Here is a 15,385-nt window from a genome sequence, read left to right as displayed (position 1 = left end):
AGGACTAAATAAATGTAGAGATACTCCATGTTCATGGATAGGAAGACTCAGTATTGCCAAAATGTCATTTCTTCCCAACTCAATCTATAGATTCAATGCAATCCCAGTCAAAATCCAAGCAAATTATTTTGTAGATATTGACAAGCTGATTCTAAAGTGTGTGTGGAGAGGCAAAATACCATCACACTAGCCAACGCTTATTAAAGAAGAAGAGCAAAGTCATGCAAGACTACCACTGCCTGACTTTAAGCCTTACTAGAAAGCTGTAGTCATTGAGACAGTGTTATTGGCAAAAGAATAGACAAATGGGCCAGTGGAACCAATTAGCCCAGAAATAGACCCACATAGAGTCAGCTGATCTTTGACAAGGGAACAAAAGCAATACAATGGACCAAAGATGGTCTTTTCAACAAATGGTACTGGAACAACTGGGCATCCACAAGAAAAAAACTCTAGACACAGACCTTATACCCTGCATATAACTCCATGTGGAAACATATATTCGATGGAAATCTAGGTTTAGAAGGGAGGAGAAAGAGATCTTAATTAAGCATGGGAGGAAGAAAAGTACCCAGCAAGAGCATATACAGAGAGAAGAGATGAGGGTTAAGACCTGAACCCTAGGAAGCCCAGTCTTTAAGGCATAGGCAGCAGAGAGACAGCCAGGGAAAAGGGTTGAAACAATTCAGGGAGTTCTAAAGAGAATTAAGGGAGAATTTGTGCCATAGAGACTATACCTTTAATCTATGAGAATTTTTATTTTAAATGCCCATTCTGAACCATTGTTTTCTTTGCGTGTATTCTGTCATCACCAGCAGCCCTAAGTGGCAGTCCTCTTCAGTAAGGCCATCTGAAGTTCAGATCAAGTCATCATGAGCAGGAATCATGGCCCCCACAAATGAACTGAATCCTGGTTCTCTGAAGTATACACACCTGCAGGGTGCCTAATGGTGCAGTATGTTCTTAAGAGTAATCTTGAAAGCTTTGTGCAAGAGTTCTCAGGGCTTTTTTTTAATGACATCTAAGGTAAATATATATATATATATATATATATATATATATATATATATATATATATATGTTGGTTGGGTCATTAGGATGACCACCTTAAAGCCTTAGTACAAGTGCTAACATCCAGTTTCTATACCCATATTTCTACCTGCACTGATGTTCACATTGGCAAATTCAATTTGTGATGAGAAAAAAAGGAAAACAAAAATAAGAGCCAATATTCAGCATTCTATAGAAATGGGGCCTTGCATTAATTCAAATATAGAAATGGGGTTGACGATTTTAATCATCTCATGGTACTTGGAAATCTAAATATGTTCAATGCAAAACAACCTAAATTCCAGCAGTTTGTACAAAACTCACGTGAAGAATAGCAATTCACTTAACACTAAGCCATCATCTGTATATTAAGTATTAGAGTTGTGTGTTTGAATTTTAACAAATGTGTTGTCTGGAGTGTAATTTGTAAATTTTTCTGGTTTCACATTTGCAAGTCATGGTGGAGCCATGAGAGGTTTTTCCATTAAAATGGTTCGTGCCTTTTCAATAAAAGGGTCTGACCACCTCCCATATTTCCAAGGCCTGTTCATGAGACTATTTTGTTTTGAATTTGAAATTCTCTTTCTCCATCTGGAAACTGGTATTATTAGATTGTTACCTTGTTATATTCCTTTCCTTTTCAGATAAAGCTATCTGACTTTGGTTTCTGTGCTCAAGTTTCTAAAGAGGTGCCGAAGAGGAAATCACTGGTTGGCACTCCTTACTGGATGGCACCTGAGGTGATTTCTAGGCTACCTTATGGGACAGAGGTAAGGGGGTGACAGTCATTGTTTGGGAGTGGCAGGACAGCAGGCTTAGGGATTCAGTGGTTCTGGGAGAGTTAATGACCACAGATCAGGGTGATGACTTTGGACTCCACCTTTGACCCCATTCACTAGACTTGTCACAGAGGAGGTTGTGGCAGGAAGGGGACTAGCTGTCACTGACGAAATCACCACAACATTGACCCAGGGGCATTTATTGAGGTCCTAAACAGACACTGAGGGTGAGGGAGGTAGATCACACAAACTCCAATCGCATCCTCTGTGGCAGGCACACTCAAAGCAAGGCAGTACAACTTGAAAAGTAGCCAGAGATGCACAGATGAGCAGGTGTCATAGAGGGACAGAGAACAAATGTTTTCCCAGAGAAAAAAATTACGTATGAATATTATAACATTTTAAAATATGGCACAATTTCTGTTTCCCTTGGAAAAGAAACAATTTCTCTTAATCTATTAAGGGACAAGGTTTGGAAATGTGAAAATAAGGGGCCAGAAGGAGTGGAGGAAAAGCCTTCTAGGGAGGGAGTAGCATGAGTGAAGCTCTGAGACACACAAGTCTACACACAGGGAAACAAAGAGTTCGTTCCGGCCAGGCACACAACATTTCCACACATTATGGTGCAGAAGGTGATTCTAAGAGAGGAGAAGCATGAAGAGGCAGCATGGACCAGTGAACTAAGGATATTGGCAGAAGTGAAGGCAGACTCTGCTCTCTTTCCTTGTTTGCTCGCCCTTGAATGAGTACTTGTTTTTATCACTGTGGTCCCAAGAGCATAAATTCTCAGTGAAGATTACAGCAAGGGTTATAACAGGAATGCAGCTAACTGATAAGAGGTATAATGAGGCTGTAACAGGGAAGTGGCTGTAACTGGGAATTTATAGCACAGCGATGGCTTCTCGTTGTCCTGACTTCCCATTCTTTACTCAGAAAGAATTGCTTGTCATCCCTTCCTTTTCTTTTCTCCATTCCCTGAAAATGTTTTTACAAAGCAGAGTGTTATGCATGCTGCTTCAAAATGATAAAATGCAAAGGGAATAACTCCAAAGTAGAGAAAGAAGAACTGTTTTTAAAAATCAAATTAATAAAAGGATCAGCAAATATCGTGTTGTGTAAAGTAGCTTTTTGCAGTTTGTTATGAATATGTCAGCTTCCCTTTTTTATGGTTTTAAATGCAACTTTCTTCTCTACATTCATAGTATAAAACTTTGGGTGTTTTCCTCATCTGTCCTGATAGGCCTGTAAACACCAAAGTTAACAGTAAAAAAAAAAAAAAAAAAGTTCTGGACTCCTGAGGTCCAGAATGTTAACATATTCATGTGTACCTAAATGACAGAATCTTCACTGAAGTCACATTTAGAAAGAAATGAAGACCATTAGCAAAAACTTTATAACTCAACAGTTCAGTTTATAAATCTGTGTTGTAAATTTTGAGAGTTTACAAATACCACATTAATTTATAAATGGGTATGAATCTGTTGGGTCCCCTAGACACATCCAGAATTTCAGAATGTTCTCCTGGCCTGAGATAACCATTGGATTGTCCCTAACAGGTGGATATCTGGTCCCTCGGAATCATGGTGATAGAAATGATTGATGGCGAGCCCCCCTATTTCAATGAGCCCCCCCTCCAGGCAATGCGGAGGATTCGGGACAGTTTACCTCCAAGAGTAAAGGACCTACACAAGGTGAGAAACAGTATGTGTTGCTGAAGTTCAAAGTCATTCTTAGCTTCTCCATTCTCTCTGTAGTTTCAAAGACTTGCCTATCCTCCCCAGGAGTAGATCCTGGTTTATGGGCATGAACTTTGGAATTCGAATCATTTGGATTCAAATCTCTGCTCTTCCTGTTCACTCACTGGGCTAGGTACTTAGCCTCTCCATCTCTGAAGTCTATCTGTAAAATGGGATACAGTTGGCTCCTCTTTTGTAGGGTTGGCTAGAAGAGTAAATCGGGCACTCCACAAGAACTCCCTCTCTGAGCACCTGTGACATACTGGGGACTGTCCTAATTACTGGGGATATTGTAGCTCAAGACCTCAGATTTCCTGAGTCTCATAGAGTTTGTGTTCTAGTTGGGGAGTCAGGTGGTAAACTATAAACAAATGAAGGAACAAAATTCATTTCAGACAGTGTATATGCTATCAAGCAAATAAAACACTGTAATGCAGTGGAGTATGCAGGAGAGAGGATTCAGAGCTTGTTTAGGTTGAAGGGTGAAAGAATCCCTTTCTGAGGACAGATTAACTGAACTGGAATATGAATGGCAAGACGGAGCAAGATATGCAAAGATCTGGGAGAAAAATGTCTGAGGCAGAGGGAACAACAGGTGCAAAGGCCTTATGCCAAAATGGAAAGATTCCGTGGCTGACCAAAGTGAGCCAGAGAAAGGAGGAAGACAAGACATGTCAGAGAGGTGGGCAGGGACTGGATCATACGGGCCATGAAGGGCATGGTTAAGGGACCAAGTAGGATCTTTCCTGTTTCCTAAGGATTGCCAGGTAGGGTCAAGCTCAGAAAAAAATGATGCTGAGTCAAAGAACCACCAGTCTGGGGCACCTAGGTGGCTCAGTAGATTAAGCACCCGACTTCGGCTCAAGTCATGATCTTGCAGTTCATGGGTTCGAGCCTCGCATTCAACTCTGAGCTGATAGTGGGGATCATTTGGGATTCTTTCTCTCCCTACACTCTCTGTTCCTCCACCACTTACATTTTCTCTCTCTCAAAATAAATAAATAAACTTTTTTAAAAATAAAGAAAAACAAAAACTACCACTCTGGTAGCTGCCGGTGCGGGTGGAGGGACAGGGCTTGCTGGGAGGGACCATTCCCACGAGATGATATAACACTGACCCAGACACACACCTCCCCTGCCCTCTGCCTCATGGCACTGAGAGGAAGTAAGGCTGCCTTTTAGGGCAGTATTACCCTCTTCCCCCACACCGAAGTCTTAGAGAAGAGCTCCCAATTGAATCACCCCTATAGTTGTGTGAACTTGCAAAACAAACAAACAAGCAAAAAACAACCAGGAGACTGTTTGAAACGAACAGGAGGTTAAAACCTTGGCCAAATTGGAATAAGTTTACACAATTAAAAATGGCTAAAATAGCGTGACATCAAAAGAGTCCCACATCCAAAAAGAATGGTGTGATATTCTTCAATGTCATGTAGAAGAGCAGCCTTAATCCTAATGGTCAAAGATTAGACACTGCCCAAGGTTGTTTTCCAAATGGATAAATAATATGTGGTACAATTTAACAGTGAATGTTACACAGCATTCATGAAAAGGAGAAAGCTTTTACCACATACATCAGGATGAATCCCACAGATGCAATGTTGAGTGAAAGAAACCAGTGAAAGAGGGTGAAAGAGGAGACTTGATGGTATATGACTCCATTTCTATAAAGGACAAAAGAGGCAATGTTAATTCATGCTATTAGAAGTCAGGAGAGTGGTAATCCTTTTCAGGGAGATGGGTATTAACAGGAAGGGGGCCGGAGGTCAGCCCCTGGAGTGGTAGAAATGGTCTGTATTTTGGTGGGGCTGGAGAGTAATTAGGTGTAAATATATAGAAAAATACTACTGTAAAACATACACGTCATATTTATACATTGGAATGTATGTAAGATATACTTCAAAAAGTGAATTATAATGAATTACAGAAAAACATGTTATCTGTGTCAGGTAACCCTACAGAAGCTTATTTGTCTTCAAGAAGGGGGAGTCCACAAAGCCTAGATGGTTGCAGTTAGAAAAATAAAACTATTCCATGTTTGTACCACATTTCATCATATGTGTGTGACCAGTCCTTATAAATAGTAAGCACTTCATAATGCTGTTATTTCTATTATTATTCATTTTAGTCAGCAGATTGTCATTCTTTATTGCCATGTCATTTGCTCATATTATTTCAAACCTGAAGAAGGTAAAGAAAACATCTTATGTTAATAAAGGCAGTACCTGCTTTTTGCTTACATAACTTCTATCTTCTTAAGCTGACTTTCTAGAATTCAATGTTGTTTGATAGAATGACCTTACTGGAAATTGGCTGGGAAACCACTCTAGGGGAACTAGTTGCATTTCTGTGTTAGTCCTCAGAATGGAATCTTGTGTTCTCACAGGTTTCTTCAGTGCTCCGGGGATTCCTAGACCTGATGCTGGTGAGGGAACCCTCACAAAGAGCCACAGCCCAGGAACTCCTTGGACATCCATTCTTGAAACTGGCAGGTCCGCCATCTTGCATCGTTCCCCTCATGAGACAATACAGACATCACTGAGCAAAGGATTCAGTGGAAGCGCTAGATGAGGACATAAGAATAATTCAGGAGAACATGAGGAACATGAAAGAGTCTTGTAGACTCTACCCAGCTGATTGGTGGGACAATGTGATGACAGGCAGGGTTCAACAGACCAGGGCATCTTCTTGTGTCTTAAATAGGCATCTCTCCACCGACAGCTGGCGTGATCATTTGGAACAAGGCTTTAATAAGTCATTATTATATTTTTCAGCCCTTCATCCAGCAAATCAGAAGGACTCAGTACAAACTCCGTTACGATATATCCTAGCCACATGCAGGGTAACGCATAGGATTTTCTATATTGAAAGAATACTTTTCTGGCAAAAAAAAAAAAAAAAAAAAAAGAAAGAAAAAAAAGAAAGGAAAACAAAAAGCACTTTTTTCTTAATGGTAGCAGTGTAATGTATTTTGCAATGAATTTGTAATTTTTCTGTACGATAGTTTTGATAATTTATAGTACTTTGATGTCACGTAGCCATTGTATCAGTTGAAGTAATTGTTTACTAGCAAGAGTTTGAACAAAAGCCTTTCCTACTTTTTTATCCCTTTCAGAGAACCAACGATTCTTTAGGAACTTTGAATACTGAATGACTCTCAATCACCGTCAGCTTTAGTAGAATATCTTTCTTATCTTAACAAGTGTCTTACGTGATGGAGGAAGAATTAAGAGTGATGGTGATGGAGGCACACATTTCACTTATCCAACCAAAAATAATAAAATAAAATTTGAGCCACAATATGCCACCATGCTACTCCTTGGGATAAAGCTAAATATGGGGAAAAATCAAATTTTCCTTCAAGGCTATTAATCACAAGCCAGTATTTGCACAGCAGGGTGGTCCCCAGAGTGCCCTCTCTCAGATAGGTATGGCGTCCCCTTGTGGCCAAATTTCCCTCCACGGGAATAATTTCAGTGCTACGATCATTGGACTCAGTTCCCCAAATTGAATGTTTTAAGTAAGACTGTGAGAATTCCAGTCTCACCAAGGGAAAGGAGAGAGAACAGGGCAAGATGTTTGGGTTCGTTTGTCACTGTTTTTAAAACTCTGTATGCTAGCACACCAAACTCTTGTCTGTATTTACCTTTGTACCACAGTATTAATTGCTATTGTTCATGTGTTGTGCTGGAAGTTGAGGATGAATTAGGAAGGGGGTATCTTACCAGGTGTGCTCTGACTTCAGTTGTGACCATGTTATAATGTGTTTCCGACATAGGAGAGATGTACTGCTGACTAGATCTTCTTGAATGTTGATAACAATGAATGATGACTACAATACATTTTGTGTTGCTTGTTGGATGAATTTGCATGTTAACTGTAGGCCAATATAGATTTGCCTTTAAAAACTCTGGAAGAGCTACATAGTCATCATTAGTTTCTATTAATTATGCATCAGAAAAAAAAAGCCATTTGTTACCAAACTGGAAAACCAGAGGCTTTTCTTAATGACTTCACATACAGTAACAAAAAGGATTTGAAATGTATGAAAATGCTCTGGTTGCTCTAGGCATAATTAAGACTTTTTGTAATTAATAGGTTGCTAATTATTTATTATAGCTAAAAAAAAGGGGGGGAAGGCATAAAATGACCTCTACAGATTAGATTTTCAGTTTTTCCCCCAAACTGGAAATGTCTCACCATAAATAGGATCTATAATTTTGTTTCATAAAACATAGCAAAGCAATGTTTTATGTAAAATATTAAAATATTGATATAAATATGTATGAATAAAAATCTAAATCCAGAAAATGGCCGTCCTAAAAGTTCATGGGACAGATTGTATTAATTTAACCAGGACTATGTAGAAGTAGAAAGAGAAAGAAATCTTTTTTTAACCAGAACAAATATTAAAAACCATTGCAGAAAGTAGTGGATTTTGGATTCCAAACATTTTCAACAGTGTAATGGAAATTTTTCTGTAATTTTCTTATCACTGGGTATTTTATAAATATTCATTGAGTTTACCAAAAGTTACTGTAGCTTAAAAGGTTTTGTGAGCACTAACTATTGGCAGAAACTGCACTTGCAAATAAAAATAAATGTTTGCCTTTTTCCCATCGTGTTATTAGAACATCCAGTGATTTCCCAAATTAGTTTTCTTGAGTAACCAAGAATGGTTTCTTTATGATCTTGAGGAATGTACATGAGTTAGTATAATGCTATATGTAACATCATGATGACATGAACCAAAGATAAATATTTCTATCCCCGGAGGTTACAGATGGTGTAAGACTGTGGTAAAGATACCACAACTGAGAACAAAATTACTAAATTCTGGAAGGCCATGGGCAAGGAAAGCCAGGCTCATGGCTAAAAACCCTTACACCTTTTTCCTGTGTCAAAGATGCTGAACTGATCTGAAGGCTTTTACCAACAGAGACATAAAAAGGAGATTATTCTGGATCAGAGCAGGTATGTGGCTCTCTGGCAGCTGGAAAGAGAGTATTGGGTGCCTCTTCTTCTTTGGCGGACCAGAGAGACATTGACATTTATCCTGTGATGTTGAGAGGGACACTTGTATATAAAGAGCTTGTTTCTCACCTGGAAATTTCAGGTGGTGGAAACCCTCAGGAAATAGCCTGAGATAGCAGGATGAGAAAGGATGTAGTATATTATGTGCCAGGGAAGAGAAAGTTGGAAGCTTCCTCCCCCAGGCGGGAAGCCATTACAGAACATGGAAGAAGAGGTCCCTTTGTGTATGATAGATAATGGAGAGGGAACAGGGAGCATATCAAACCATTAACCAAGTAATGAGATGCCTCCCTTGGAGAGTGCATTGGAGGCATGCACCATGGGGGAAATTAAAGGAAGATGAGGCTACTTTTCTGCAGAGTGAAGGGCTGAGGGTAGAGCTGAACCTTACTCTAAAATCTGCACATACCATCTACACCAAGACCACTCTAAACAGCAGAGGCTGTAGTCTTCAGGCTGACACAAATGACATTCAGCCTCTCCCCTTCTTCCAACAAAATCTCCAAGGTGGCTGGCTACGCCCAGCTGGGTTACTGGAACCTCCCTTCCTGGCTGCTCCCTATGCATTTGGGCCATGTGTTAGTGTGACACCCCCATAGTTTGCGTGAAGGGTCTAGAAGAAAGAAAAGGAGACTAAGAATGCATACTGTGTCTTCTGCCACTTCCTATCTACTGCTGCCTCTTTCTCTGATACAAGTTTAGCCCAAGCAAAAGAGAAGGGAGTTATTTTGAATTCGAATGAGATTGATTTTTTTAAATGGATTAGACAGTTGGAATCACACTGACTTATGGTTGTGTCCCCATTACCCACTGGGAAGAACACACTAGCAATTACTGAAAAAAAAAATCATCCCATGAAGTTAACAACTCAATGAGTTCAGATTCTTTGGTCAAACTGGTCAAATGAATAGCACTGTGTCATCAAAGAAACAGTAATGAGGTTCCAGGCAGAGAAAGGATCGATTCAGTCTGAAGCAGGTACAAGATGTACAAGCAGGAGCAGTTCTGTGAAAGTGACACAGGGTAGTACAAATCCAAATTATTCAGGAAAGTCGGTCAACTTGAGCCTTCACATGTGTGCATTTTCAGTTGGATTTCCAGGTCAAATAAATATATTACCTTAGTGTGGGTTCTGCCAAAAGGAGAACCTAAGACATAGACTTAGATACAAGTACTTTATTTGGGAGATGATGCCAGAAGCTCTCTCACATGGCAGAGTGGAGAAGTGACATGAAGAAGGGAGGTAAGTTTTTTAAAAACCCTTTTTTAATGAACGGTGTACCACTGTGGGTAACTGGGGCTCAATCCCAGTGAAGACTTTCTGGGAGAGACACTGTAGAATCGTTCTGGGGGTGAAAATGTTTGGATATTTATCCACCACCTCCTACTCCTCATTGGTTGATAGTTGTTCCAAGGATATCAACTCCTGAACTTCTATCTTGCCCTATATATGGGCAAAGTTTGTTCCCTTTGACAGAGAGAGGCATGGGAAGCCTGTACAGAAACACTCAGCACATGGCCTCCAAGAAGGGCTGAGGGAATATGAGACCCTGAGACCCTGACAACATGTCCTACATAAATAGATAAAGTGAAAGACACAAAGAGAAGCCTTGAGAAATTCTATAAAGGTTGCTGATTTATAGGTCAAAATATACTTTTTTAAAGGCAAAGGGATTTCTTAGCCTGAAAGATTTGCCCACGTATCAAATGTTTTGATAATTATGCCTCACCATTGTCAACATTTTAAAAATATTAAAGCTAGAAGAGACTTCAAGATCTTCCTTCCATGATCCATTTTAACTGAGTCAAACAAGGCTCCCAATGTTAGGTAATGTCAGTACATTAATCTTACTACCTGAATGGAACACACACACACACACACACACACACACAGACTTCGGTTCTGTTAGGGCAGGAATTTTTACTTAGTTTGTTCACTGATGTGTCTTCAGCACCCAGACCAAGATCCAGAAAACATATGGTCAGTCAATGCTGACACATACTTGTTATCTCATTTGTCATATGAGTGTTTGTGAATCCTTCCCCAGCAGACAACCTGACAAGTTCAGTCACTTTTTTCTTTTGAGGTAATTGACATATTAGTTTCATAATTTGCTATATGTATATGTTATGAAATGATAATTCTAGGTAACATCTATCAACACACATAGTTACAATTTTTTTTCTTAGGAACACTTGCAAGATTTATTCTTAGCAACTTTCAAATATACAATATGGTATATTAATCTGTATCGTAGTATTATATAATTATACTTAATAAGTATTATTGATCCATATTGTATTATTAATTATACTTAATAATTAATAAGTATTATTAATTATAGTCACCAAGGTATACATTATCTTGCAGGACTTACTTATGTTATAAAAATTTTTAAAGTTGTAACTTGGACTCCCTTCATCCATTTCACCCACCCCCTATCTCTTGCCTCTGGCAACCACTGATCTGTTCTCCGTATCTGTCAACTTGGTTTTTTTTAATTCCACATATGAGTGAGATCATACAGTGTTTGTCTTTCTCTGACTTATTTCACTTAGCATAATATATGTGATTTTTAAAGATATCTCCAACAGGTGCAATGCGTTGATTTCTACTGATGACACACAGTTCCTGGTTATGCTGTAGTGCTTCGGTGCCTATGTTCATAACTGAAGCAAATGCTACCTTTCTTTTCAAGTTGGTAAAGGCTAAAGGTATAATTTTTTCCCTTACAAGTTCATGGACTCTGATGGTCTCCCCAACCCCTATCAATTGACACCCTCCCCCAGTGGTTTCCTGGGCTGGGGGAGCAGGGAATCCCTGCATAGAAACATACACTGAATTCAAAATAAATTGACATGGAAAACTGTGGGTGCTAGGTTAAACCCCCCCCCCACATCAGTCCCTTTGGACCTTTCCTGAACTCAGATGGCAGGTGACATTTGAACGTGCATGTTAAGAATTGTGCCAGAAAGCATGTCAGTAAAACTAGCTTTTATGGAGCATTTCCAGCATGCCAGCCATTGTTCTAGGGACTTAAATATACTGTCATGAATCCTCAAATAGCTTTGCAAAGATTAGGAGTAAGCTCCATTTTCAGGAGAGAAAACAGAGAGAAGCCCGATAATGTGGATAATGTTGCAGGTAGGCTGAGAGCAAAGGCTTTTTCACCAGTTTTCATACCCTGCATCAAAATGAACTGGGAAGCAGAGTAAAACTGCAGAGTCCAGGTCTCACCACAGAGATTCTCTATCGGTCTGGGATGATTCTCTAGAACTGATGTTTTATTTTTCTTTAATATGAAATTTATTGTCAGATTGGTTTCCAGTACTCCTTCCAACAGGTGCCCTCCTCATTGCCCATCATCCACCCTCTCCTCCCTCCCACTCCCCATCAACCCTCAGTTTATTCTCAGTTTTTAAGAGTCTCTTATGGTTTGCCTCCCTCCCTCATTTTTTTTTCCTTCACTCCCCCATGGTCTTCTGTTAAGTTTCTCAGGATCCACATAAGAGTGAAAACATATGGTATCTGTCTTTCTCTGCCTGACTTATTTCACTTAGCATAACACTCTCCAGTTCCATCCACATTGCTACAAAAGGCCATATTTCATTCTTTCTCATTGCCGAGTAGTATTCCATTGTATATATAAACCACAACTTCTTTATCCATTCATCAGTTGATGGACATTTGGGCTCTTTCCATAATTTGGCTATTGTTGAAAGTGTTGCTAGAAACATTGGGGTACAAGTGCCCCTATGCATCAGCACTCCTGTATCCCTTGGGTAAGTTCCTAGCAGTGCTATTGCTGGATCATAGGGTAGATCGATTTTTAATTTTTTGAGGAACGTCCACACTGTTTTCCAGAGTGGCTGCACCAGTAGAACTGATGTTTTAAACTGGGCCCCTGGGATGACTGATGCCAAAGCTGCTTGCAAACTGCTCTTGGAGACACGCTGATTTAAAGCTACATCTGCCTGGTTCTGGTCACTCTGGTGTTTGTTCCCGGGAAGTGACTGTGCCCAATGCCAGCTGGGACCACCTCCCCAGTGAAACACCCCTTCCTGAGCACACAGCTTGCTGCCTCCAACAGACACTGCTGGGCTTTCCTACCACCTCTCCCCTCTCCCACCCATTTCTCCCTTCCTGTTTCTCAGGTGTCTCCCACACCTATGCGGCTTTGCCAAGTCTTTGTTAACAGAAAGATTGGACAATTGGTGAGAAGCGAGTGGTTATAGATTAGAAGGCCTTCTCAGGCTGGAGAACAGTCTCCCCTGCTCCCTGAGGCAGCTTCACTGGGAGCTATTTCCCCATAATGGGGGAATCTTGCAAAGAAGCACATTCAAAATTTAATTCAAACTCAGCCCCCCCCCCCCAATAGAAACCTGCATATGGTTCATCTGGCCTGGCTTTTCCAGGCAGGCAGACCAGCAACCAGACACAGCATCCTTTTGTGCCCTGAGGCAGTTATGTTTAAAACTGCAGTAAAAAAAAAAAATGACAGTTACAGGGGTAATTGAGCATCTGTGGTTTGTCTGTTTTCTCTCTTATCTCTGAGCTTGAGAAGCAATGCAGATACATGAGCCACCATCTCAGCTTGCTATACTCAGGTACAGGAGCTGCCGTGAAATGCAGGACAATGGGAATGGCCATGAACGGAGCCCAGGCTGAGATCCAGGGCTGAGTCAGTTCCTCTGGACACCTTGTGTTATCCACCCAGAGACCACTGCACCTGCCCTCACCAGGAGGCTCCCCTTTATTCTACTGAGTTAAGAAAAATGCAGGACTGAGAGAAATAAGGAGAGGATCAAAGAAATTAGGCTAAATTAGGCTCAGTTTGAGCTGAGCTAGTTTTAGGACAACTAGATAAAGATGCTGTGATTATAGCAACTATAGGCATGGTAATGTGGCTTTATATACATACTGCATATTGCAGGTAAAAAAGCCACTGGAATTTGAGAATTAATAAAGTTGGAATCTCGAAAGATTTAATGAATCAGCTTAAACACAGGGATGTGGCCATGTGACAACACTGTAAAAAGAGCCAGGGCACTTGTCCTTTTTAGAACAACCTGTGTATGTCAGCCCTCCCCCATAGACTCAAAGTTGTCAGTTTACCCCTGGATGTTCAACACAAGAGACTGCTCAGTAGGTGCTCAAAACCTGTTTGTTGAACAAATGAATGAATGACAATACCAAAAACTAATCATGAATCCTATGTTTTGTGAAAGTAAAATTTTTAAAAGACACAAATTTCCTTTTGTGAAAGTAAAGAGATACAGAGTATTGAGAAGTGTGAGTCAGGTCTAAATTTTTTTTTTCTGAAGGGGTTACAGAGTGCAAGGGTAACTCACTGATACATCTAAGTGACCATTTCTCCCCAGATTTTGGGGTGGCTCCAAATAAATGGGAAGTTTTTAAAAAATACATGAGATGCTAAAAAGGAAAGGGCAATGTCAAGTTCGGGGCACGGAGTGACAAGATGGCAGATGATAGAAGTATCTCCTTTTCCTTGTGCAATGTCCAACTGTTATGAGGAACCAGGGCTTCTTCCTCACTGGAACTGAGCACTGAAGAGAGAGAGTGCAGGGGAAGAAACTAGCAGATTGACAGAGCAGCAAACAAGTAATGAAACAGCAATTGACTGATATTTATCAAGATTTGCTGGGATAATGGACTTCCAAGGATACACTACTTTTAGCAGTTGAAGACTTGGGGAGATGAACACATGAGTTGCTCTCATACGATGGAGCTGGTATGGGTTATGGAGAGATTCCCACCTAACACCGGAGAAAAGAATTTCTCGTACCCTTGCTCAGATTTTTCAAAAAATGCTTATTTAGAAAGTGAGTGAAATTCAAACTATGTCCATTTCTCTAGAAAGTTTCAGCAAATTATATTTTACTTCAAATACAAATCATCCTAGGCTACCATGTTCAGACCAGCTTTTTAATCTGAAGTTAAATGCCAAATTCAAGACCAGGAAACATCAAAAACAATAGTAGACCAATTATTCAAAAGGCACCATTATTAAAACTATCTTTGTCAAAATAATTCCATGTTTGTTCACCTGGAAAAACCAACCTCCATCTTTCAGCTTCCCTGCCCTTTCTTTGCTCTCATCTTGCAGAAATGAAAGCCCATCTTCAACATTCCTCTCTCTTCTCTGAATGCCAAAGAAACCATTTTAGTTTTGTTTTCTTGTTTCAAGAAAGCAGCCAAATGTTAGACAGTAGTGTGTTTTAATTCATTTTGAAAAACAAACTCACATGATTGATTCTTCAGGTCCCCTTACTTGGACCTGACACATTATGAAGTCTGAACAGCTCTGCATAGTTACATTAAACAGGTTCTTGTGCTGCAAAGTCACTGGGTGCAGGTAGCAGTGAAACATTCCCAAGACAATCACTAGACATGCAGAATGCCAGCCAGAAGCAAGGATCACTTTCAGGGGTCTTGCTGTAGGGAGCATGATGCTGTATTTTGTGTGCATTGACAACTGTATAAGGTAGGCCAAGGGAGCGAAGCACCCCCCATTTCTCTGAACCCAAAGGGATGTCTTTCCAAAAGAAGTGTCTTTCAATCCCTAAACTTCGAGCCAGATACTCCTCTGAGTTGTATGTGTTGCTCCTTGGAGAGTCAAAGCCAAGCCACCATGAGCATGAAGCCTGGCTGACCCCTCCCTCCTCGTTCCCCAGAGTGGAGAGAATGTCTGCCACTTACCCCATGAATCCAAAAGAATCCCCCCGCCCATCCCTGGGTTTAAGCATGGACGCAGGCCAAGCAAG

General features: G+C 40.3%; 1 protein-coding gene across 1 annotated transcript in view; it reads left to right on the top strand.

Moving 5' to 3' along the window:
- PAK5 (p21 (RAC1) activated kinase 5) overlaps positions 1-6,107 on the top strand; it is a 102,067-nt gene extending 95,960 nt beyond the window's left edge. Inside the window, exons 6-8 of the mRNA XM_047853680.1 lie at positions 1,695-1,820; positions 3,386-3,520; positions 5,952-6,107. Of these exons, the coding sequence (XP_047709636.1) occupies positions 1,695-1,820; positions 3,386-3,520; positions 5,952-6,107 (417 nt within the window). The remainder of the gene's footprint in view (positions 1-1,694; positions 1,821-3,385; positions 3,521-5,951) is intronic.
- Positions 6,108-15,385: the final 9,278 nt, after the last annotated feature.

The sequence above is a fragment of the Prionailurus viverrinus genome, chromosome A3 (genome assembly GCF_022837055.1).
Source record: "Prionailurus viverrinus isolate Anna chromosome A3, UM_Priviv_1.0, whole genome shotgun sequence".
Classification (NCBI taxonomy): Eukaryota; Metazoa; Chordata; class Mammalia; order Carnivora; family Felidae; genus Prionailurus; species Prionailurus viverrinus.
This window is presented reverse-complemented; position numbering and strand designations above follow the sequence as displayed.